The 21,977-nt window shown below is 46.7% G+C and overlaps 8 protein-coding genes across 14 annotated transcripts; 4 read left to right on the forward strand and 4 right to left on the reverse strand.

The window, feature by feature from the left end:
* Positions 1 to 570: 570 nt before the first annotated feature.
* Positions 571 to 3,551, forward strand: LOC6532630 (N-acetylgalactosamine kinase). Of its 4 annotated transcripts, XM_015194014.3 has the most exons (8): positions 581 to 691; positions 1,132 to 1,217; positions 1,328 to 1,352; positions 1,405 to 1,583; positions 1,648 to 1,821; positions 2,008 to 2,741; positions 2,947 to 3,151; positions 3,210 to 3,551. In XM_015194014.3, exons 4-8 carry the CDS (start codon positions 1,411 to 1,413, stop codon positions 3,394 to 3,396), a joined length of 1,473 nt encoding a protein of 490 aa, XP_015049500.1. In that variant the 5' UTR covers positions 581 to 691; positions 1,132 to 1,217; positions 1,328 to 1,352; positions 1,405 to 1,410; the 3' UTR covers positions 3,397 to 3,551. The 4 variants fall into 4 exon arrangements, with proteins under 4 accessions (XP_015049499.1, XP_015049500.1, XP_039230028.1 ...); XM_039374094.2 differs by lacking the exon at positions 1,328 to 1,352; XM_015194013.3 differs by lacking the exons at positions 1,132 to 1,217; positions 1,328 to 1,352 and having other exon boundaries at positions 571 to 691.
* On the reverse strand, positions 3,457 to 6,587 carry LOC6532631. Its single transcript, XM_039374095.2, has 2 exons — positions 4,751 to 6,587; positions 3,457 to 3,958 (listed from the first exon to the last, which is right to left on the reverse strand). The coding sequence occupies exon 2, from the start codon at positions 3,950 to 3,952 to the stop codon at positions 3,572 to 3,574; it is 381 nt and encodes a 126-aa protein (XP_039230029.1). The 5' UTR covers positions 3,953 to 3,958; positions 4,751 to 6,587; the 3' UTR covers positions 3,457 to 3,571.
* Positions 6,588 to 6,751: 164 nt separating this feature from the next.
* LOC6532632 lies at positions 6,752 to 9,257 on the forward strand. The gene is made up of 3 exons (XM_002093340.4): positions 6,752 to 7,299; positions 8,002 to 8,291; positions 8,358 to 9,257. The coding sequence occupies exons 1-3, from the start codon at positions 7,011 to 7,013 to the stop codon at positions 9,165 to 9,167; spliced, it is 1,389 nt and encodes a 462-aa protein (XP_002093376.1). The 5' UTR covers positions 6,752 to 7,010; the 3' UTR covers positions 9,168 to 9,257.
* Positions 9,238 to 11,585, reverse strand: LOC6532633 (signal recognition particle subunit SRP68). Its single transcript, XM_002093341.3, has 4 exons — positions 11,425 to 11,585; positions 10,967 to 11,316; positions 10,241 to 10,903; positions 9,238 to 10,182 (listed from the first exon to the last, which is right to left on the reverse strand). Exons 1-4 carry the CDS (start codon positions 11,522 to 11,524, stop codon positions 9,478 to 9,480), a joined length of 1,818 nt encoding a protein of 605 aa, XP_002093377.1. The 5' UTR covers positions 11,525 to 11,585; the 3' UTR covers positions 9,238 to 9,477.
* Positions 11,586 to 12,036: 451 nt separating this feature from the next.
* Positions 12,037 to 14,703, forward strand: LOC6532634 (protein Pixie). Its single transcript, XM_015194016.2, has 5 exons — positions 12,037 to 12,151; positions 12,464 to 12,677; positions 12,740 to 13,350; positions 13,405 to 14,121; positions 14,179 to 14,703. Exons 2-5 carry the CDS (start codon positions 12,465 to 12,467, stop codon positions 14,471 to 14,473), a joined length of 1,836 nt encoding a protein of 611 aa, XP_015049502.1. The 5' UTR covers positions 12,037 to 12,151; position 12,464; the 3' UTR covers positions 14,474 to 14,703.
* A 123-nt stretch (positions 14,704 to 14,826) lies between these two features.
* On the reverse strand, positions 14,827 to 18,318 carry LOC6532635 (myotubularin-related protein 9). Its single transcript, XM_002093343.4, has 7 exons — positions 17,787 to 18,318; positions 17,429 to 17,679; positions 16,968 to 17,358; positions 16,434 to 16,909; positions 15,962 to 16,374; positions 15,811 to 15,908; positions 14,827 to 15,754 (listed from the first exon to the last, which is right to left on the reverse strand). The coding sequence occupies exons 1-7, from the start codon at positions 17,943 to 17,945 to the stop codon at positions 15,677 to 15,679; spliced, it is 1,866 nt and encodes a 621-aa protein (XP_002093379.1). The 5' UTR covers positions 17,946 to 18,318; the 3' UTR covers positions 14,827 to 15,676.
* A 311-nt stretch (positions 18,319 to 18,629) lies between these two features.
* LOC6532636 (uncharacterized Golgi apparatus membrane protein-like protein CG5021) lies at positions 18,630 to 19,925 on the reverse strand. 4 transcript variants are annotated; one of them, XM_002093344.3, is made up of 4 exons: positions 19,766 to 19,925; positions 19,538 to 19,620; positions 19,237 to 19,471; positions 18,630 to 19,172 (listed from the first exon to the last, which is right to left on the reverse strand). In XM_002093344.3, exons 1-4 carry the CDS (start codon positions 19,778 to 19,780, stop codon positions 18,858 to 18,860), a joined length of 648 nt encoding a protein of 215 aa, XP_002093380.1. In that variant the 5' UTR covers positions 19,781 to 19,925; the 3' UTR covers positions 18,630 to 18,857. The 4 variants fall into 4 exon arrangements, with proteins under 4 accessions (XP_002093380.1, XP_015049503.1, XP_015049504.1 ...); XM_015194017.2 differs by having other exon boundaries at positions 18,630 to 19,187; XM_015194018.3 differs by having other exon boundaries at positions 19,757 to 19,917.
* A 391-nt stretch (positions 19,926 to 20,316) lies between these two features.
* LOC6532637 (spermine oxidase) lies at positions 20,317 to 21,934 on the forward strand. The gene has a single exon (XM_002093345.3). The coding sequence runs from the start codon at positions 20,396 to 20,398 to the stop codon at positions 21,824 to 21,826; it is 1,431 nt and encodes a 476-aa protein (XP_002093381.1). The 5' UTR covers positions 20,317 to 20,395; the 3' UTR covers positions 21,827 to 21,934.
* The last annotated feature ends 43 nt before the right edge of the window (positions 21,935 to 21,977 follow it).

Here is a 21,977-nt window from a genome sequence, read left to right on the forward strand (position 1 = left end):
AATTCCAAATCTAATATTTCTAGCTGTTGCAATAAAACATGAAAAGATCAAAACCTTGATTGAATAGGCTTTATTGTTTATGATTTGTATATCTTAATGTCTGTACATTTTAGTTATTTATGTATTTTAAAAGTTTATCTACGGAAGTGCATGGCTCCACAAAACACTTGCTCCTTATCAGCAAAGTAAATACTTCACAATAATGGCAAAATAATAAGCAAGGTAATGGCCTTTCGTTAAGTGGATGCCAAAACCATCTTTAAGAGGAGACGAAATTCGAAAACCAGTTTTTTAGAATGCAAACAAGAAAGAATTCATATTTTATGAAGATGTTTGACCCATTTAACGGTAAAGACAGCTACTTATAAACAAACAAAGCTCTCAACAAGTTCCTACTGATACACACAGTGCAACCTCGCTAATTGGGAATATGAGGTTTCTTAAGAGTTCTCCGAGAATCTTAGACTGAGCATACATGTTTAAGTACATCTACATGTGTGCTTCCTGATAAGGAAGTACCACTGTAGTGCTCGTAGTATTCCGGACTAAGCAAAAACGGAAACGGCACGGGCCGGATTGCTCAGTTGCTTGATGGAACGCGACGTGCTCACACCGAAAACTAGAACTCCTCTCTGATAAGACAGCCCCAAGTTATTTTGACCTCAAACGGAGAAAGATAAGACATTGTTGGGTATGTATCGGCAATAGTGTGAAAATCGTTACTTTATCCTTTATATCTTTGTTTATTCTGGAATGTAAACAGAAGGTAAACTCAATACAGGTTAAGTTTGTGGTTTCAAGATAAGATGAAAGTCATGTTCGTTTTAAATGTTCTATTTATAATATGCGGCATTAACTTGTATCAGGAAATGATTTACAGTTTTTTAGCACTCGGCCCGGTATAAATAAATATAGACAATTATAGATAACTATACAAAATAAAATCTGCATCCATTGCGCATTTGAAGAGTTACGGCTTTTGCAAACCTGGCAACTCCCAAATAACAGCTGTTGGCTATGGCCCTCTCGCTCCCGCACGCCCTTCCTTTTCATTTGCCGGCAGAAATTGCACTTTTGCACTTGTTTTTTGCCCAATTAAGCGGTCAAATTGGCGTCAATCTAATGTTTTAGTGACTCTGACGCCGTTTCCCCAACTGATAACCGGAATGTTAGTACATCACTTTGTGTGCTAATAGCTGTTTGGACATATTGATAAGGTGAGATGGGTTGATAAGCTCATTTTTTTGCACAACACAGGTGCAATTGTTTTTCCCTTGCTTCGGCTATTTGTTTACGTATGTAAATTTGTTTTTGCCCATAAATTTAGATTAACGAGTTGCGACACGTTTACGGTTCGTCGACTGCGAAAATAATGGCCATTATTAATGTTTCGCCCGCCCGCAGGTGAACATGACTGCCAACGGGAACGGAACCGCCCAGGTCTTGGGTGCCGGCATTGAGATCGTGGCCCAGCAGAAGCTCCAGCCGGAATCCAAGATTTACGAGCGCGTGCAGCAATTGAGCGCCTTTTTCAAGCGGCAATTCGGAGCGGATCCAGAGTTTATCGTTCGCGTTCCTGGAAGGTAAGCATTCCCACGGATGGTGCCCACTTAAGTCCCTTATTGATGATATCTCCTCTGACCGTAGGGTCAACATCATTGGCGAGCATGTGGACTACTGCGGCTATTCGGTGTTACCCATGGCTGTAAGCCAAAGCATTTTCCTGGCAGTGGCCAAGAATCCGAGTGATAGCCAACTGCAGCTCAGAAATCTCGAGGAAGCTAAGTTTACGGGCTACGATGCGGATCTCAAAACGCTCAGGTGGGTGAATCATGAACTGATAATTACCGGCCTCAAACACTAGCAATATTCCATTTAATTTGTTATAATAACAATGTCAGCTTGAAAGCGTTATCTATACGGAATTAGTATTGATAACTCCAACAAATATGTAGCATTATTCTTATATTTTGGAATTTCAATAGTATTCCTTTTTTGTCATTTTAGAATCGAGCTTCCGAAAAGTGGTGGACCCGCTTGGTACAACTACTTCTTGTGCGGCATCAAAGGAATACAGGAGAGTCTAGGCAGCCAGTGGAAGCCCATAGGAATGCGCATTGCTGTGGACGGCAATGTGCCCTTGGCGGCAGGACTCTCCAGTTCGAGTGCCATGGTCAGCTCCGCTGTGCTGGCCACCGCCCACGTCCAGGGCAAGAAACTAGATCGCAGGGAGCTGGCTTCCATTTCGGCCATGTGTGAGCAGTATATTGGCACGCACAGTGGTGGTATGGATCAGGCTATAGCCTATTTGGGCAGAGTTGGCTGCGCCCATCACATCGAGTTCCATCCCAAGCTGAAGGGCACTCCGGTGACTTTGCCAGCGGGCAAGTGCTTCGTTGTGGCCAACAGTCTGGCGCAAAAGAACAAGGCTGCTTCGTCGGACTACAATGAACGAGTGGTGGAATGCCGGCTGGCCACTAGATGGCTGGCCAAGCGCAAGGGTCTGATCAACTGGGAGGACAGTGTGCGCTTCATCGATCTGGAGGAGGCGTGCCACATGGATAACGCGACATTCGAGAAGTTAATTAAGGACAACTTGACGCAGAGCAACTACACGCGAGCGGATATCTGCAAGGAGCTGGGAGTCACCGAGCAGGAACTGGAAACCAAGTTCCTATCCGCCAACACTCGGCACATGGAGCAGTTCAAGCTGCGTCAACGTGCTCTGCATGTTATTCAGGGTAGGTTAATCATTTACAATCAGGATTTCAGATTTAATCTGAAATATTGCATGTACGTTAAGTTTATTGATAACCAAATGAGTAATTACGCTCCATTAATAAGACGTTGACATTCATTTGTTGTCTGAAAAACGTCAGATCTTAGCAAATAATATTGAATTACCAGATCAGTTTTCAAGCTTGTAACATGGTTTCCGCCTTACAGAATCCGGTCGCGTGGCCAAATTCAGGAGAATTTGTGAGGAACTGGCCGGCGGAGCCAACAAGGAAGGTGCCAAACAGCTGGGTGAACTTATGCGGCAATCCCACGAGAGTTTGAGGGAGCTATACGAATGCTCTCATCCGGATGTGGAGCGCCTGATTGCCATATCGAACCAGCAGAACGTTAGCGCTCGCGTCACAGGAGCAGGGTAAGAAAGCTGATATCCTAGTGGCACTCTACACTTAATCAAATGTTGTTTTTTTCAGTTGGGGCGGTTGTATAGTGGCCATGTGCGATTCCGTAGAAGCAGCTGATGAGTACATAACGGCTTTGAAGCGCGATTACTACGCTCAACTGCCAAGCCATCTCCTGGAGCGTCATCAGCCCAACAACTTCAGCGAAGTGGTCTTTGCCACACTCCCAGGAAACGGAGCCGAGTTGTATATACAATGAACGCTTCTCTAGCATATTAATCCAACTTTTATACCAAAATCAGTCACTGTAATCCAACGGTCATTTTTAGAAAAAACATTTAATATGTATAGTACTATGTACAATATATTAACAATTTACGAGCTAAAATACAACAAGGCACGTGGGGAACGGAACTCATTTGGCTTCGTGAGTTCTATCTGCTACTCAGGTAGCCGGCGTTCTTGAAGAGCTTGTACACCTGCTCGCGCGGAATTTTCTCAGCCTCGCGATGCACCACCGCCATTTCCTTCTTGGTAAGCAGAGATTCCTTGGCCAGGTTGGCGGCGATCACGGGATCATTGTAGAACCGCGCACTCTTCGACAGCTCAGCCGGCAACTCCGACTCCCACTGGGCATTTCGCACCACCGAGGGATGGGCATCGGCTGTGGCATATCCCTGGTACTGGTTGGCCGGCTCGTAAGCGTGCGCAACCGGCAGACCCAGCGCCTGGTGGTAGAAGAATTGGGCCCGAATCGAACCCATGGCCAGAAGCAGGCATCCAGCGAGCAGCGTTACTTGGCAGGCGGTCGGCATGATTGGCTGCGGGAGGGGAGAAAAGGAGCAGGAGCTGGCATTATTGTCCAACGTTCTAATAAAGCGATACGGACAGATTTATTGCCGCTGGTCAGTGGCAGTTTTTAATCTACAAGTCGGCTGTCAGTTTCGTGCGTCATAAATTATGTACGGGAAAATCAATTATCGCATATGGCCAATGGCCAATGGAGTAGTGGGCAACGCGGAGATCTTGGCTCAAACTGTTACAGTTGCTAATCCGTGAACTTTTTTTTGCAACTGAAACTGGCTTTTTTATTGATAAGAATTGGACTGGCCGCGAACTAAATGGCGAGCTTTATTTGTCAAGCGTAGAGTGCTCCAATTTGGTCTCAACAAAGCAATCGCAGCTTGAGATATAAGTACAGTGGTCTCTTTGGGACTCATCTTGGATTTTAATAATAAATTTATTCAATTTAAATGATAATTTCCGCTTTACAAATTAATCATGAAACTCAAATGGGGCTTAAAGATATATTGAAATTTATTATTAAAAAAAACATAAGAAATGAAACCTATGCAAATCATGGGTTATTTTGAAACCCTGATGAAATCACCTTGAAAAGGTGACATTCGTTTGATATCATACACTTTCTAATTCTTTCTAGTTTTTAATGATCACAGCCACTGTACTTGCATTTTTATTATGCGCCATTAAATGCATTTACATATTCCAAGTCCAAATTGATACGTTGATTCAGCCAAAGTCAAGGTTACGATCCCACACAACCGAATTGGATTTGGGTTCTCCAACAGCACCCACTCGCACAGCACACACACCTTTGATATGGACTTGTATATCAGGGGCTAATCCTCGACAAACGAAACTGAAACTGGAACACCTGGGTGAAGTTGAGACTGTAAACTGATCATAGAATATCGAGACGGCGAACTTTTATTCGCTTGCCGTTGAATGCCACAGAAACGAGTTGAACTCAAGTTTGTGAGTCAACCGATTTTCGAATACCGCTCAACGTCGCTTCTGAGCGCCGAGAATGAGTCAAGTTTTTTCCGACCAGGCTGCTTTACATTTTATTAAATTAATTATGGTCGCAATGGAGTGGAGTGAAGAGTGGAATGAAGTGAAGTGGGGGCAGGGACTGCAATCTGGTACAGACTGACCTAGGCCTAGGCGCTCAGATCGGGCAATTAAAAGCAATGATATCTGTCTCCGTTTCTCATGCTCCATAAAAGTGCCCCCCAAAAAAGGTCGGATTGCCAGCCGGCAGCGTTACGCATGGCAAAAGTCGCACAGATATATATCTACGTGCAACATACACCAAATACATATGTGTACTCGGAAAAACAATGGCTCTGCGAACTAATAACGCAATTGGTTTTACATTATTCAGAGGTTATTAATCACATAAATAAATAAATACTTAATAATAATTTTCAGCTTGCTTGTTGACTTTTTGCAGAATTAAACATATTTTAGATTCTTACAATGAATGCCAAATTTCGTGCACTGTAAAGGTAGTACGGCGATTACATTGATTGACAAGATTGCTCAGAATCCATGTCCGACTCAATCCGAGCTGTGTGCGATTTTGAAAGTGCCGATTGACCCTGAATTTAATGCTGAATGCTGACTGAGCCGAGCTCGCTGGCTGCACATGTTTGACCCTAATTTGCCACGGGTGTCGGGCCAGCATACATATGTATATGATATATCTGGGGTTATTCAACCGATCAGCTTAGGCGGAAGCATTACCCCGGAGTTGCCTGTACTGGATTGGAATTGCCATAATCACTTGCGCCGGATGGCAGCCTTGAACTTTCCCGATCTCAGGTGCGTATCTACATATGTACATAGTTTGGCCTGCGATTGGTATTTATGGTACATTGTTTGGCTTTCGAGCTCCAATCGTCTCTCTGGGAGTGGTCTCGCATTTATTGGCCGTGGCAGATTTGATATTTAATTAATGGCCATTTAGCGGCTTTGTAGATGCATATTAAATAAACAAATTGCCTGGCCCCTGCATTGTTGACTGCGGCCAAAGTTAATGAGCTTGGTCTTTGAACTTTATTAGGCTTTGTCTGCAGCTAGGCGACCAAAAATTCAGCGGAACTCTGTGATTGTACGTAAGATGGTGATTTGTAGAAATTATGAATTCATATTTATCGTGGGACTTGCTGTTCACATCTCATAATCATGGTTTCAAAAAGGTCTTATTCCCAAATCAACATTTTACAAAATAGAATAAAGTTAAAGCATTTAAACCTAAACCAACTATTTGAAGTCTTTTATAAGTGTTATATGTTATTTTTAAGCAATGACTTTATGACAAGCCACTGATGTTTTCTATTTACAGAGGCAGTACTGTGGATGCTTCCAAAAAACGAACCCCTTTTATTACATACATAAGTATTTGCTTTTCGCTTAATTTTTATGCGCATTGCCTCGACCCACACGCAGTGCCCGCCAAGGACGGCCAATGCAATTTCAAGTGCACGAATTGGTGGGCCAATGCAAACGACTCTCGGCCGACGCGGCGTATGAGCAACATCCGCTTTGGCGGGGCGGCGCATTAAGTATACGCACCCGAGTCCGAATCCGAGTCGAGTGAAAGTGCATTGCGGTGACCCTGAACGAGAGTCAGCCTGCCGCCACCTCCTACCGGCTTTCAAAATGCAATTTCAATTTTAGAACTGAACGACGGGCCGAGCGAATTGAGCGCATTGTTGATTCTCCTTCTCGGCGGGTTCTCGTCGCAATTCTCACTGCTATTTGGGGCTCTCTAGTGGGTTTCCATTGCACTTGGACTGGCAGTCGACGTTTGGCAGTTTGGCGGGCGGTTGGTTTGCGGCACATTTCGCACACGTTTCGCATAGGTGTGCTATAATCAATCTTTTTGGCCAGCGGAAATTGTATAATAATTACGGAAAAAAAACTGACCTGCACTCAATTCGAATTTGTGTCAGTGCTAGAAAGAAAAAATGCTGCAGTGGCAGAAACCAACTTCTAGCAAACGATTTGGCAGCAGCCCTCCAACACGAACCATTCCTCATCATTCCTCAGCCAAGTGAAGTGCATAGCATGGCTTTGGCAGCGGCCCCAACTGCAGGTCCTTCGCATGGCGGCTTGGCACTGACCGTGAATTCGGCCGGTGGCTATGAGGGCACCAATCAATACGAGGAGAACGCGGAGCACCTGCGCCAACTGTTCAGCCACAGTAAACTGGTGTCCTTTAGCATTGCCCACATCGCGTGCTCCGCGGGCAGCAGCAGCGGCGACAACTACATGTCCGTGGTGAAGCGTGTAACCATCACGCAGGCGGCAGCGGCAGGAAAGGATCAGGATCCGGAGCTGGCTGGCAGTGAAATCGGTAAAATAGTTTATGAACACTGGGCGCCATTGATTTTTTTTCAATACCCTGCAATCTAGTTTGAATTAGAGATAGTACACATTGTTCATTGTTTGAAAAAAGTTGTTTCAAATTGTTATTAAGTCGACGCTGATACGTTGGTGAGCTGTTGAAATATTATGCGTACTTGTAGTTATTAAGTAAAGCGTACGAATAATATAGAGTATAATCCAGTTCAAACCTTAATTGCAGCGATATTAGCTCAAATGTTTGCCCGCTGAGCGGCGGCGTCGAGTGGGTTGACCTTGTTACGCGCATTCTAAATGCATTGCACCCATACACCCAGGCGTATACGTAATATAGATTTGCTAAAGGTCAGCACGCACACTCACACACTCGCAAGCTCGCGGTAGAGAGAGAGAGAGAGAGAGAGAGAGCGAACAAGAGTCGCCACTTCGCTCTCACGCACGCAAGGCCAGCGCAGTTCATTCATAAATAACAAATTTAGCTGGCGACGTAAACAAAAGTCAGCTGTTCGCCCCAGCCGCTCTCACAGTTTGTTTTGCTCGGCATTTCCTCCACCCTTCACTCCCCCCTCTCTTGCAGACAACATTGTTCAGATAACACATCTCTTTGTTGATTTAATACATGAATCCTTGTGGAAAGAACGCTGAATTATTTAGCTTTTGAACTATGTATTTTGTTTCAACTTTTTCTGCTTAGTCACGGTCATTGTGAAGCGGCAGATTGCGAGCCTTTCGCGCCGGCAGCTCTACCGTTGCGAGGAGGCCTTCAGCAACGAGATCAATGCCTACCGGCATTTGGCGCCGCTGTTGGCAGCCCACAGTCGCCACCAGCTGTTCCCCGTGTGCCACATTGCGGAGAGTCAGGATCGGCGGGATCCGGAAGGTGGCGAGCCCATCATTGTGCTTCAGGACCTCAAAGCGTTGGGTTTTCGCATGAAGGATCGTCTGGCGGGCTTGGAACTGAGCGACTGTCTTCTAGTGATGAAGGTAAGTGAGTGAAAGAATGTACACATAGTCTGCAAGCCATAGTTATTTAGTGTCAACTATTTGCAGAAACTTGCACAATTCCATGCTGCCTCGCTAGCCGCTCAAGAACTGGAGTCCTCTACATTCACCTATCATGCTGAGCATCTGCAAGAGATTGTCTACTGCGATGAGGCGACGGACTTTTATGCCACCATTCTGGACACCTCCGTGCAGCAGGCACTGGAAAGTCTAGACGGCGCCAATGCAGACGACTGCTTGACCACGCCCATTCGTTTGCTCAAGGAACTGCGTTCCGATCTATTTGCAAAACTAAAGCACGAGATTAATGCCACTGCGGCGGCTCCAAACAGTGTGATCTGCCATGGTGACCTTTGGGTTAACAACATTATGTTCCGTTCTGAGCCAGAGGAGGTGATCTTCTTCGACCTGCAGGCCATGCGCAAGTCGTCGCCTGTCTTCGACATTCTCCACTTCATTTACACCAGCACGAGAAGGCCACTGCGGGATGTGCACACGGACACCCTGCTGGCCGCCTACTCGGAGGCTCTGGGTGAGGAACTACGCCACCAGCTGGAGGATACAACCGCTGCGGAGAGGCTGGAAGAGCTATGTGAAGCATTCTCATTGCAGCGTCTCAGTTCGGATTATGTGCGTCAGGTGCACTATGGACTGGCCATCGGCATGTGGATTCTACCAGCTGTAACCTTCGATCCGAATAATATACCCAATCTGGACGTGATGAGTGAGCAGAATCTCACGGGCAAGGAGATCAAGTGCACGCAGACGCTCACTTCCGAGTACCATATGCGCATACGGGAGTTGGTGATGGAATTCTACGAACTCGGCTATCTCCACATGCAAAAGGAAACGATGTAAGAGTATTCATAGTAATGTAGTATTAGATTTAACTTATTAACTTTAGTGTTCGCAAAAAATAGACGCTAGATTTGCCCTCGAGAAACTATAGCTCTCTCTTAAAGGTTCCTTTATTACCGAATAGTTGTTCAATTTGTAACTTACAAAAGTTTCGTAGAAAAAACAAATCTGGCGGGGGTAAAAGCCAAAACAAATAACTTATAAAAGACAACGGACATACCTCAGCGTGGACATGGATCTGAAGGCTTTATAAGTGCAACATGGATGCGTGGAATTCCAGAAGAGTGCGTCGTAGTGGCTACTAACAGTTTCACTTGTTTCCGCCGCCGCCCCATCCAAGGAATCCCTTGACAAAGCCGGTAATGGAGGGTCCTTTCTTGCCGGGCGATTCCAGTTTGTCCTCCAGCGAGGGTAGCTCCACGTAGTTCATGGCCAGGTCGAAGAAAAGCGGTTTGCAGGGTATGGGTTCCATGTCAGGGGTGAGCTTGAACACGTTGGGTGTCTTGGTGTGCAGTGACTGATCCTCCTTGTAGAGCGACAAACGCTCATACAAAGGTTTTGTGGTCTTCTGCGACTTGGTGGTGGTTCCGGCCTCCTCACTGTTGTCTTCCTCCAGCACACTGTATGCGTGGGCGGAGAACTTGCAACCGTCAATGGTGGACACGACCTTTTTGAGTTCCTCCTCCAGCTGAAACTCCGGACTGGTCTTGCCTTTCAGCGCCTCGGTGGCGTAGTTAGATGCGCGTTCGTACAACGCCACGGCTTCTTTCCATTTCTTCATGTCAATGAGTGTGAGCGCAATGTAGTAGCAGCGGAAGGCCTTGAAGGTGATGGCCAGGTTTTCCACCTCGCTCTGGTACTTGGCGTCGTCCTCCAAGCCAGAAATCTGCTGCATTTCGGTCACGTTCTGCAGGATGATCTCGTACAGACGGGCCAAATCCTGGGGTCGAACGCGTTTGCCGTCACCCACATTTTGCTGGGACTGCTGGTTGGGATCGTCGAAGTTGAGCTTAGCCTGATGAGGAAAAATGGATGAGTAAGTTTACAAAATACCAATATTTGTACAAGCCTACCTGCTCCACTAGGCAAAGATTACGCTGTAGTGTACGGCTATGGCGAATATAGCTTAAATACGCTAGAAGATATTGCACGCCGGATACGGTCTGTCCTGTGGTTAACGAACGCAGCTTGGGATCCTGCTTGATTTCGTCGCGAACGGCTTGGATGGCATCCTTGCAGTCCATCAAAATGCGTTCAATCAATTCTATCTTCGCATCCTGCTTGGTGGTCTTGGCCAGCGACTTGTCCAACTCCTGGGCACTGAGCAGGAACAAACGCACCTTCTCCGGACGCACGGTGACCTTGCGACCGCGCCAGTCGATCGTCTGCAAGCCCTCGCTGCTCTCCGTCTTCGTCTGGCTGACCAGTACATCAAGATTCTCCAGCACTCCCTGGGCGCGCAGCTCCAGGATCTCGTCGATCTTGCCGCCACTGGCACCACCGCTGATGTTGTATGCGCAGTAGCGCAGATTGGGCGTAAATTCATTAACCTTGGCGCGGTAAAGCTCCTGTTCATCTTCGGGCAGTGCCTTGCCCAAGTTTTCGTACACCACCTGGGCGCGCTTTAGGTGCTCGCCAGCGGTTTTCCATAGCTGCAACTCAAAATGCAGGGTTCCGTGCATCCAAGCAACATAGGCCTCGCACTCTAGTTTAGTGCGCGCATCGAAAGCCTCCGTCTACAAGAAAATCATGAATTAAGATCAATATATATAAAATATAACAGTGAAGCTGGAGCTTACATTACACAACTCCTGGAGTTGAAGGGCATAGAAGCAGGCCCTGCGCAGCTTGTTGACCAGATGGAAACGCTTTCGCGGCTCCGTATTGGACTCCTGCTTGAGCTGCATGGCATACGCCCAGGCCCGTTCGGCGCTAATCAATGGGATGTGGATGAAACGCTCGTCCGCCTTCTTGCCGGTCAACTGGCCAATGGTCACATCGCGTCTCTTGAAGTGCCGCTTGTCGCCCTGGGGATATTTCAGGGCCTTCCTCAATCGACGGATGCGGCGGGTGCAGTATCCGCGGTACCTCTGGAAATCGCCGTGGCGTAGACCGTGCTGCTGCTGGGCATCCTTAATCTGGTGCAGAACTGCAGCGAGAGTGAAAGTTCAGAGCATTAGCATACAGACTTTTAGGTTAAAGGGTGCTGGTCGTCTGGGCCACCTGGCAATGGGATGGAGCCGACTGGGCCACTTACTTTCAACCGTAAAGATCTTGGGCGGCTCTGCTGCCACCGGAGCACTCTCCGTCTTCTCCTGAACGTCCCCAGTATTCGGATTATCCTCTTGGACGACCATTTTCTTAGCAGTCCACACAAATCAACGACGTGTAAAAATTAGTGATGGCAAGCCCATTGGATTGTGAAAAACACCAAATTATCGGTATTATTGTGAACGGTTCACGTGCGATATATTTTTATAAAAAAAATATATATATATGTATATATTTTTAAGACACATATTCATTCAGGAAATTGCTAGTTTAGGATAAGTATTTTCATAATTGATTTGTGTGTCAATAAACTATACAAATCCATATTATAAAAAAATTTCGAAAACATTGGTACACAAACAAGATTCATAAAAATGTATATGATTTGGTTCAGGAATTTCCAAAATATAAAGTTTTCATAAATTTAAGAAATTAAAATATATGCACTTATGTATGGAAGGGCGTATTATTCATAAGTGTTTTCGGAGTCTAGATTGTGACATACACAAAAGTATCTCCTTAAAACATTAATTAATTATAAGCAAACATTACAAAGGCAAGCCTACTTTTTGTTATCGATAGCTTCAATTGCCCATTCCTATTCGTTGTAGTGTTGAGAAACTCATCAAAGGTCCCCCCTTTTGAAACTTGTTGGCTGACACGCAAGAGCGTGCCTTCTGTCTGTTTTACAACAATTTCGGCCTAGTTTGCAGGTAAATTCCAAATATTTTAACCCACTGTCAACGTGAAGTTGAAGACCAACGCCTGACGTATGAGGGACAATAGAAATTTTCGCTGCAAACCCCTTGTTTTGGAAACGCTTTGAGGTTATACTTTCACTCACAGGCAAACGCAGGCACCTCACCCCCGCTCTTCATTCCTGAATCGGTGCACCAGATTTGTTTTGACGGTCGGGGATGGTGATTTGCAACGTTGACAGTGGAGTGATTACCATATAGGCGGCTGATTAGAGTAGAGCGAAGCCAATACTGATTAATTTTTGTTCATTTGAAAACTATCAACAGCATGTCGCGCAGAAAGGAGAACGAGGAGGTGGACAAGCAGACGCGTATTGCCATCGTCAGCGATGACAAGTGCAAACCGAAGCGGTGTCGGCAGGAGTGCAAGAAGACCTGCCCGGTGGTGCGCATGGGCAAGCTGTGCATCGAGGTGACGCCCACGTCCAAGATAGCCTCGTTGTCCGAGGAGCTTTGCATCGGTTGCGGTATCTGCGTCAAGGTGAGTGTGCTTAGCTGCAACTGCTGTAATAGACGGATTAACTCGTGCTCTTAATTCCCCAGAAATGCCCCTTTGAGGCCATCACAATCATCAACTTGCCCAGCAATCTGGAGAAGCACACAACGCATCGGTACAGCAAGAACTCCTTCAAGCTGCATCGTCTGCCCATTCCGCGTCCCGGTGAGGTGCTCGGTCTTGTGGGACAGAACGGTATTGGCAAGTCGACCGCTTTGAAGATTCTCGCGGGCAAGCAAAAACCGAATCTGGGGAAGTACGCCAATCCGCCCGACTGGACGGAGATCCTTAGCTACTTCCGCGGATCTGAGCTGCAGAACTACTTCACCAAGATCTTGGAGGACAACCTGAAGGCGCTGGTCAAGCCGCAGTATGTGGATCAGATCCCCAAGGCGGTACGCGGCGCTGTGGGCGATCTTCTGGATAAGAAGGACGAGAGGGATCTGCAGACCAAGATCTGTGAAATGTTGGATCTATCGCACATCCGCGATCGTGAGATCGCTCAGCTTTCTGGTGGAGAATTGCAGCGTTTTGCCATCGCCATGGTGTGCATACAGAATGCAGACATTTTCATGTTCGACGAGCCGTCCTCGTATTTGGATGTTAAGCAGCGTCTGAACGCTGCCTTGACCATTCGATCACTCCTGCATCCCACTAAGTAAGTTGAACACTTTTGTGGCAATGCTTTAATTAATGACACGGTTCTATTCAGGTTTATTATCGTGGTGGAGCACGATCTGTCTGTGCTGGATTACTTGTCTGATTTTATTTGCTGCCTTTATGGAGTTCCCGGTTGCTACGGTGTGGTCACTATGCCTTTCTCTGTGCGTGAAGGCATCAATATTTTCCTCGACGGCTTTGTGCCCACCGAAAACATGCGATTCCGCACTGAATCACTTACTTTCAAAGTATCTGAGTCCGCTACGGAGGAGGAGATCAAGCGCATGAACCACTACGTGTATCCCGCCATGGTCAAGACCCTTGGCAAGTTCGAACTGACGGTGGAAAAGGGTCACTTTAGCGACTCCGAGATCCTGGTGCTTCTGGGCGAGAACGGTACAGGAAAGACGACGTTCATTCGCATGCTGGCTGGTAACCTCCAACCCGATGGCGAGGTGGAACTGCCCATGCTCAATATCTCGTACAAGCCGCAGAAGATTTCCCCGAAATTCCAGAACCATGTGCGCCATTTATTGCACGATAAGATTCGTGACGCCTACGTACATCCTCAGTTTATTGCCGACGTTATGAAGCCCATGAAAATTGAGGAAATCATGGACCAGGAGGTGCAGAACCTCTCCGGTGGTGAGTTGCAGCGTGTGGCCTTGGTTCTGTGTCTTGGAAAGCCAGCGGATGTCTACCTCATCGACGAACCTTCCGCCTATTTGGACTCAGAGCAGCGTCTGGTGGCCGCCAAGGTTATCAAACGGTATGTTTTATCTAGACTTTAAATCTGCACACAAATATTGACGTTTTCTTGTTTTAGCTACATTCTGCACGCGAAGAAAACTGGATTTGTGGTGGAGCACGATTTCATCATGGCCACCTACCTCGCCGATCGTGTCATCGTGATTGAGGGTCAGCCTTCAGTGAAGACGACAGCCTTTTCGCCGCAGTCGCTGCTGAATGGCATGAACCGCTTCCTGGAACTGCTTGGTATTACCTTCCGTCGCGATCCCAACAACTTCAGGCCCCGCATCAACAAGAACAACTCGGTCAAGGACACAGAACAGAAACGCTCGGGCCAATTCTTCTTCTTGGAGGACGAAGCTTGTAACTAAGACAGGTTCACGGACAACTTCGATTGGACAGCTCGTTTTCCTATGTTCTCCTCAGCTTTCCTTCGTTCATTTCGCATTCTTTGGTTGAAAAACACATTTGCTTTCAAATTATTTTGTTATTGTTGTCGAGGATTGCGTACAATCGAAAATTGGGGATTAATTGTACTTGATTAAAGTGAGTTTTATATACGTTTTTACAGCGAAATAAATAGAGAACCGAAACAACAAAATGTTGTTCTAAGTGAGTCTAGCAAAAATAAACAAATTTTCTTTGTACAAAATTGCATTTGGGAGTTATTTTGTGGTGCCAACTAAGATATGTAGTTCATTTGAAAATGAAAACAGTTGATATCTGCAAATTAACACGTATTTATTGCACTTAAGCGATAATTACTGAAAATACGCACAATACAAATGTAAATATTAATATAAATTACATACAAATTTTTGTTATTCCAATTCGATCACAATTCGAAATAAACACACAATGGATAAAACCTACAAACATTTATAAGTATATAATTTACAATATTTGTTTTTTGGATATACCAACGCATGCACAGCATATTTTTAATGTAAACGCTTTTGAAGCTTTAAATTTATGCGATTTAATCAAATTTACATACAAATTTTTCGAAAAAGGCAAATTTTGAGTTTATAATACTTAATTTGATCCGAGGCTTGTGACCACTAAATAACTGACAAAAGTAAGTACTATAAATAGGTAATTTCGGAGACTTATGCGCTAAAAATTCCATAAAAGTAAATGCGTCAAAAATTGACCCAAATATTTGATAGTTGCATTGTGCAGTTTCGAATCCTAATCGGAGTCTGAGAGTAGAGAGCGTTTTACAAGGAGAGTTTTCAAGTTACAGCAGTTCCTTTTGAAGATTTCTTTTTTATATTAATTACGTTGCAGAACTTATTCAATAGAAGTATAGTTAGTAAAAATGGACACACGTATGTCTAAAATTGAGTGTTGAGTTGATCCAAAAGCAGATCCTATGGTTTATCCAATAATTTAATTACCTTGTTTATTTTCGTTTTCCTTCAGCATAATTTCTTGTAAATGGAACTTTTAGTGACTTAACATTAGTTTTGCTATGTGCTTAAATAATTGTCGAAATCTTGCAACAGAACGTATCAAAAATAAGTGTATATCATGCAGGAGATTAATAGATAGAGAACATCTGAGGTAGCCGACTATGTATCGTTTCCACTTTTCATGAGGGTGGACACTTCCTGGCCGAGCTCCAAGGCTTGTTTACGCAGTTTGAGGGCCTAAAAGGTACATAACATCAGTTTGCTTTTCGCTGTCTATAGATAAATGGACTAACCTGAGTTCTAAGTTCCTTCTCGCGGGTGACAAGTTCCTGGATTTGGGACATGACTGTGGCTGAGCTACGTTGATCTATCACCCACCGCAAATAGAGATCTAAAATGCAGGCTTAATAAGCACAAGTTTAACTATTAAGTTCTTAAACATACCACTCCACAGCTCTAAGCTTATGGGCGCCACCGATGGCCATATCACATTGGCATTGGGCTCGTAAAGCGGATTTAAGAGTGTCTGAAGGACATCAGGCCGGTTTAAATAAGACCACAAGCTCGTCGTTCTGGTGTGCACGTTCAGCTCGTTCCGCTCTCGCTCTGAATCGCACAGGAACGTTCCGTACTGCGAAAAGTGGCTGTGCTCGAATAGAAGGATCAGCAGTTGAGTGCTGAACTCAAAGCTGCAGGGAAACTGCGTGTACAGCTGATAAATGCAATCCAGAAAGAGGACGAAGGTGGCACCAGATGTTTTATTGCGTGTCTGATTTGGTGTATAGCATGAGAAGCGGTGACGGGAGGCGAACGGATGTCCCGCCTGTATCCACTCGCGCTCTATCAAAGCCTGTAGGCTGCAAAGGAAATACGACATGAATATTTTGATCATGGCAAATAGAAGATGATGACTTACCCCCTTACAGTTCGGCAGTCGGGATTAAGGATGATCTGCACCAGTGAGGTGACAATAAGCGTGGAATCTAACCCTTTAGCACCGTGCACCAACACTGGACTTCCCTCCTGATCCAGGCATTGCGCCACCACACAAGAGGCGTTCAGCGAGTTCAGCACGAGACTCAGCCAGCCGCTGCTTTCCAATCGCGATAGCCACTTGTCCGTACTGCACCCCAAATCGTTGCAAGCCTCAATCAGTCGAGCAAAACTGTCCAGGATGGAGGCGGGCGAACTGACGTTTCCAATTGAACGATTTACCTTCTTCCACTGCGAGTAGTGCAGGTCAGTTTCCGTATTCGACTTGCCCTTACCCCAGGTGTCCACGATGAACCCCTTTCGACTGCGACCCAGCACCAGATTTAGGATTGCCTCGTCAGCTCGACAGCGCTTGATGCCCTGAATGGACTGCGGCTGGGAGCTGCGCATCAGCGTGGCCTGCAAATATAATTCATTTAATTTAATACAATTCGCTGGTGTAGTTGCAGTGACTTACGCCATTTTCATGCCTGTAACTGAGCACGGGAAAGCGACCGCCATCCCGGAACGCAGCAGAGAGCACTATCTGCTCGTCCGTAATTGCTTTAGGTACAATTAGCGTGGCGCCATATGTGGCACAAACGCTGAAGTCTCTGTTGACGTTGGTGATGCGCCACTCACAGGAGGCCTGGGGACCTTGAAGCGCTCCACCTCCCACGCCACCAACACCACCACCCGCAAGGGCGTCTATCGCAAAGCCATTTTGCAGAGGGTGGGGAATGCCGGCGCCCACAGTCAACGTTGATGTCGAAGTTGATGGCATGCAAATTGTTATGTTGGCCACATTCGGCGAGGACCCACCGCCCATGCCCACCCCGCTTATGAGTTTGGCGAACTCCAGCTCGGGCCTGTCGTTTGGATGGGGAGGTTAATTGAATTGTAGCCAATTTGCCAGTTATGGAGAAGGCAAGTACCCACCTAAACATCGTGTAGCCGTCCTCTAGGATCGAGTACATAGGGCGGTAGAAAAATGGATACAGCAGTTCGGTGTTCTGAATGGCACTGAGTGCCTCCAGCGATGCCGCCACGTTGAAGAACTCCTTGCCACACTTAATCTCCAACGAAATGATGCGCAGGTCCTTGCACTTCAGGGTGATAAGCCCACCGACCACGACGTTCTGCGACAAACTAGGCTTCTTCTCCACACAGTCGATGTTTTGGTGCAGCAACTGAAAGGGAGAAGGAGGGTGAGCATGATGAATTTCCAATTCAATTATTAGCGCTCCATTGAAGCCGAAGCACATCGGATTAGGGGAGCCGGTCTCAACCCACTTACCCATAGCTCCTGGCTGGTTTCCTGGCGGGCGCTGAGCAGCAAATGGTGCCCGGTGATGCACAGTGTGCCAACTGTTGCACCCGACGCCCCCGCATTCGATGGGTCGTGCAGCAGGACTCCGTCCAGCTTGGGGGTCTTTATGAGGTCGGCGAATTCCATGGCTTCGCCCACGGCGGGGTGTCCGATTTGATTTAGCCCCGACTAATTAACTTTTTGCATTTTGCCCCGGCTATCTCCTGTTGCCACTTGATTGCCTCTGTCGACGCCGCCTTCCACCTCCGCCCTTCTTCGCCACGGTTATCCCGCCTTTCGAGTCCCCTTTTTTGAACCCACAGCAGTGCGTACGTCACCGGCTCTGGCGGGGATTGGCCGTATTTTCGGCACCGCTGGTCTGCAGCTAACAATGAAACTTGCTTCGGGCTGTCACAACTATGCTTCCACGCCCCCGCTTACGGCACAGATTGCATTTCTTTCTTTCTTTGCGATTCCGTTTCCGTCCGACTGTTCTGTTTTGTGCTTTGCGCCAGTGTGCCCGTCGCTTGCTGGGCCCTAAAGCTCAGCTGGACTAGGCACTACCACACTGCGTTTCGGCTATGCACCGTTATTGCCATTTTCGAAAGAACTACTTAATTTTCAGTTTATTTAAACAAATTTTGGTTACTTGTCTTTTGTACGCATAAACAAAAGATTAAAACTATTTAAACCAATTTTGGTTACCTGTCTTTTGTACGCACATGAGCAAAATAAATAATAAAAAAAAGCCTTTCTGAGACGTGAACCCCTTTGAACATCTGCAAATTCTTAAATATGCAATTTAACAAGCAAGAATAAAACTATGTTGCATACTGGTTGCATGTCACACGCACATGCGGTCCTTTAATCCAAGTAAAAGTAAGAAAAGATTATGATAGATTCAAGTATGGCTAAATTAAGTTTTACATATGGTACACAGACAGCGATGCCGATCCAAGGTGGTCCGGGCCAGAAGAAACGTCAAATACTCTTTGGAATGCGCTGCAGCAGACGATGGCGCGGTGGCAAGGTGACTTAGTAAATGGAGTATCCTCCAGCTTAAACGACTCCCGTCGGACGCACATTGGTTGGCGGCGGGGCGCCACTGGGCCTTGTCATGATGTCCACGGCATTCTTGAAGAGTTGCGTTTTCACAAAGTCTGTGGCGGCGGAATTCAGATCCTTGCTGGCGCCATAGTTACACTTGACGTAGCCGTACAGATTGGCGGCATTCAGCGCAATGGCGATCATCACCAGCAGTAGCCATTTGAACTTTAGGCCAAATAGGGCAAACAGGAAGAAGAGGCTCCAGAAGACGGGACAGAGTATGAGTCCCAGCCAGAAGATGCGCTGCTCGTTCTTGTTGACCCGACTCTGATAGGATTCAGACTGCGTTTCATTATCAAGAGCAACCTAGTTAGCTTATCTCGTGACTCACGTTCTTGGACTCAAACACCCAGTGCGATACGCCATCGTCGTCGACATAGTTCCACCAGCGGAGACCGACCAGCAATCTTCCCGAGATGTTCTTCACCGTCCAGAAGTCGGCGGACAGGAAGAGCACCACAAAAACGAAGCTGGTGATGAAGGAGTCGCTGAACCAGCCACAAAACATATAGATCACGATGGCGGCGCCCCTGAAGAACAGGTGGAAGAAGGTGACGTACGGATGCCTGTGGAGTACACGCGTTGGGTGGGGGTTAATGGAATTGATCAACAAACACGATGGTTCTGCCTACGTGTATTTCTGGCCCGCGCGACTGGGATCCCGCATGTCGTCCTCCTCGCCGAAGGGTATCGTGTCATCGTCGAGCAGCGGCACCTGTGTAACACGTATGTGAAATTAGTTAAGCTTGCCTAGATTGAAAATGGGAGTTTTTCGTAGAAAACCTCGGATCGTATTGTCAGAATGGCACCCCAATAAAGCTGGTTGTTAGGTGTTAGTGCGGCATACATACATTTCTTACCGTAGCGGAGGCCATGCTTGTGTTGGGCTTGACGTTTAATTCCTAGTTGGGTGCAATTTTCATGGATTTTCTAGCTTTTTCAAGGGTTTTAATACATTTTCTTTGCCTGGAACGTTTTTGTTGTTTCTGCCTGCGTAGCCTTCTATCGTTATCGCACTAAGTCGATAGCTCCCAGGGCTGAAGTGGCTATTTCAGTTCGATTGGGTTGGCAGCACCAAAAGCTATCGAGTTTTAAACCTATCGTATTTGAAATCTTTACTATCTTGCTAATTTTTATAGACAAAAATATTAGAGAATATTACAGAATGTGGTTATAACTTTTATTTATATGACCAAGTAATAAAAAATGAGTTATTTATTAAAACATTAGTTTTGACGGAGCATGTTAGGTAATAAAGGCAGAAACAATTTACCTGAGATCATTTTTATGTTGTGTGACCCGGATTCTCAATGTTACATTTTTGTGGCTCAAAACCTGTAAAGCGTGCAAAAAGTTGCGCTCCAACCGCAGAGGAAGCCATTGAAATGCAGCATCCAACACTTGCCAAGTTGGCCCACAATTTGAAAACTTCATCAGTAGCTCGTTGATCGTCTGCTCTTTCGGTCGAACTAAACAGCCAACGTTTCAGGATGGAAAAATGCCGTGCCTCCTCTAGGATAGTAATAATCGGGGCAGGAGTTTCGGGGATTGCGGCCGCCACACGACTCCTGCAGAACAATTTCCATAATGTCCAGATCCTGGAGGCGGAGAATCGCATCGGCGGGCGGATTAACACCGTATATTTTGGTGACAACGTCATCGATTTGGGGGCCCAGTGGTGTCATGGAAAGCAGCAAAATTGTGTGTACGACATGGTCAAGGACATGGGTATCCTGCACGAGACGGGCGACTATTACAGTCCCATCAAGCGGGTGAGATCCAACAAGGAGGTGATCCCGCATGAACTGGCCACCAAAATTCACGACATTGCCGTGAAAAGCATGCCCAGTGGACCACATCCGGTTGTCGGTTCCTTTGGCACCCACCTGGCGCAGGCCTACTGGCGCAGGATCGAGAGCGAGCTACCCGAGCTGGACAGGACGGTGGCTAGTGAGTCCTTGAATACGTTTGCGAAGCATGAAAGCTCTATAATTGGAGCGGACAATCTATTCGAGGTCTCGGTGAGGGAGCACATCGAGTACCACGAATGTGATGGCGACAAGCTGCTCCACTGGGGAACGAAGGGCTACCGACGCTTCCTGCGCCTGCTGATGCATGTCAGCGAGGATTCGCCAGAGGAGCTGGGTTTACTGGAGGGACGCGTTCAACTGGCCAAGAAGGTGACCAAGATCGAGTTGGCGTGCCCGCGTAAGGTAATCCTGCGCTGTGAGGATGGGGATTACTTTGAGGCGGATCACGTCATCTGCACCGTTTCCCTGGGTGTCCTGCAGGAGCAGCACGAGAAGCTGTTCACCCCACCGCTGCCCGCAGCCAAGGTGAATGCCATTCGAGGCCTCACCCTCGGCACTGTGAACAAACTGTATTTGGAGTACGGGAAGCAGCCACTTCCCGATGGTTGGGTGGGTTTCTTCTGTCTTTGGCTGGAACAGGATCTGACAGAGCTGCGAAAGACGGAACATTCCTGGGTGGAGGGCATCACCGGTGTCCACATGATCACCTGCCAGCCCCGAATGTTGATGGCCTGGGTGAATGGTCCGCATGGACGCCACATGGAGAACCTGTCCGATGAGAAAGTGCTGGAGGGCTTGCAATGGCTCTTCCGAAAGTTTCTCACTTTTGAAATTCCGCCGCCGCAGCGTTTCGTTCGCAGCAAGTGGTTTTCGAATCCAAACTTTCGTGGCAGTTGGAGTCATCGTCCCACCAAGGCCGATGAAAGGAAAACGGGCCCCTGGGACTTAGAATCACCTGTGCTGGGAGAAGATGGTCACTTGGGTCTCCTTTTTGCCGGAGAGGCGTCCAGCAGGAATTACTTCTCCACCGTTCACGGAGCTCTTGAGGCGGGCTATCGGGAAGCCGATCGCCTGATTGGTCATTACACCTCATGCAGTGCCAAGGCCTGAAAATTGTCATTTTTGCTAATGTATTCTTTTGCTATGTACTCTTCTGTATGTTTGGGTTCGTAAAATTCGCGGTTTCTTAATAAAATTATTCCATCTTTTATATAAAAATGGAAAAACTAGCTTGTATCATGATTTTCATATACGTAGCCTC

Source organism: Drosophila yakuba, chromosome 3L, assembly GCF_016746365.2.
Source record: "Drosophila yakuba strain Tai18E2 chromosome 3L, Prin_Dyak_Tai18E2_2.1, whole genome shotgun sequence".
Lineage (NCBI taxonomy): Eukaryota > Metazoa > Arthropoda > Insecta > Diptera > Drosophilidae > Drosophila > Drosophila yakuba.

Bases quoted from the DNA above. Each gene is read 5' to 3' on its own strand.
- LOC6532630 (XM_015194013.3), top strand. From the start codon at position 1,411: ATGACTGCCAACGGGAACGGAACCGCCCAGGTCTTGGGTGCCGGCATT. The intron at 1,822-2,007 runs GTGGGTGAATCA...TTGTCATTTTAG, and splicing joins GCGGATCTCAAAACGCTCAG to AATCGAGCTTCCGAAAAGTG. The intron at 3,152-3,209 runs GTAAGAAAGCTG...TGTTTTTTTCAG, and splicing joins GCTCGCGTCACAGGAGCAGG to TTGGGGCGGTTGTATAGTGG.
- LOC6532631 (XM_039374095.2), bottom strand. From the start codon at position 3,952: ATGCCGACCGCCTGCCAAGTAACGCTGCTCGCTGGATGCCTGCTTCTG.
- LOC6532632 (XM_002093340.4), top strand. From the start codon at position 7,011: ATGGCTTTGGCAGCGGCCCCAACTGCAGGTCCTTCGCATGGCGGCTTG. The intron at 7,300-8,001 runs GTAAAATAGTTT...TTTTCTGCTTAG, and splicing joins GCTGGCTGGCAGTGAAATCG to TCACGGTCATTGTGAAGCGG. The intron at 8,292-8,357 runs GTAAGTGAGTGA...AACTATTTGCAG, and splicing joins ACTGTCTTCTAGTGATGAAG to AAACTTGCACAATTCCATGC.
- LOC6532633 (XM_002093341.3), bottom strand. From the start codon at position 11,524: ATGGTCGTCCAAGAGGATAATCCGAATACTGGGGACGTTCAGGAGAAG. The intron at 11,317-11,424 runs GTAAGTGGCCCA...CTCTCGCTGCAG, and splicing joins CAAGATCTTTACGGTTGAAA to TTCTGCACCAGATTAAGGAT. The intron at 10,904-10,966 runs GTAAGCTCCAGC...ATTTTCTTGTAG, and splicing joins AACTCCAGGAGTTGTGTAAT to ACGGAGGCTTTCGATGCGCG.
- LOC6532634 (XM_015194016.2), top strand. From the start codon at position 12,465: ATGTCGCGCAGAAAGGAGAACGAGGAGGTGGACAAGCAGACGCGTATT. The intron at 12,678-12,739 runs GTGAGTGTGCTT...TTAATTCCCCAG, and splicing joins GTTGCGGTATCTGCGTCAAG to AAATGCCCCTTTGAGGCCAT. The intron at 13,351-13,404 runs GTAAGTTGAACA...GGTTCTATTCAG, and splicing joins TCACTCCTGCATCCCACTAA to GTTTATTATCGTGGTGGAGC.
- LOC6532635 (XM_002093343.4), bottom strand. From the start codon at position 17,945: ATGGAATTCGCCGACCTCATAAAGACCCCCAAGCTGGACGGAGTCCTG. The intron at 16,910-16,967 runs GTAAGTCACTGC...TTATATTTGCAG, and splicing joins GTTACAGGCATGAAAATGGC to GCCACGCTGATGCGCAGCTC. The intron at 16,375-16,433 runs GTAAGTCATCAT...TTTCCTTTGCAG, and splicing joins GACTGCCGAACTGTAAGGGG to CCTACAGGCTTTGATAGAGC.
- LOC6532636 (XM_015194019.3), bottom strand. From the start codon at position 19,780: ATGGCCTCCGCTACGGTAAGAAAT. The intron at 19,621-19,756 runs GTATGTATGCCG...CGTGTTACACAG, and splicing joins CCTCCGCTACGGTAAGAAAT to GTGCCGCTGCTCGACGATGA. The intron at 19,472-19,537 runs GTAGGCAGAACC...TGTACTCCACAG, and splicing joins CGCGCGGGCCAGAAATACAC to GCATCCGTACGTCACCTTCT.
- LOC6532637 (XM_002093345.3), top strand. From the start codon at position 20,396: ATGGAAAAATGCCGTGCCTCCTCTAGGATAGTAATAATCGGGGCAGGA.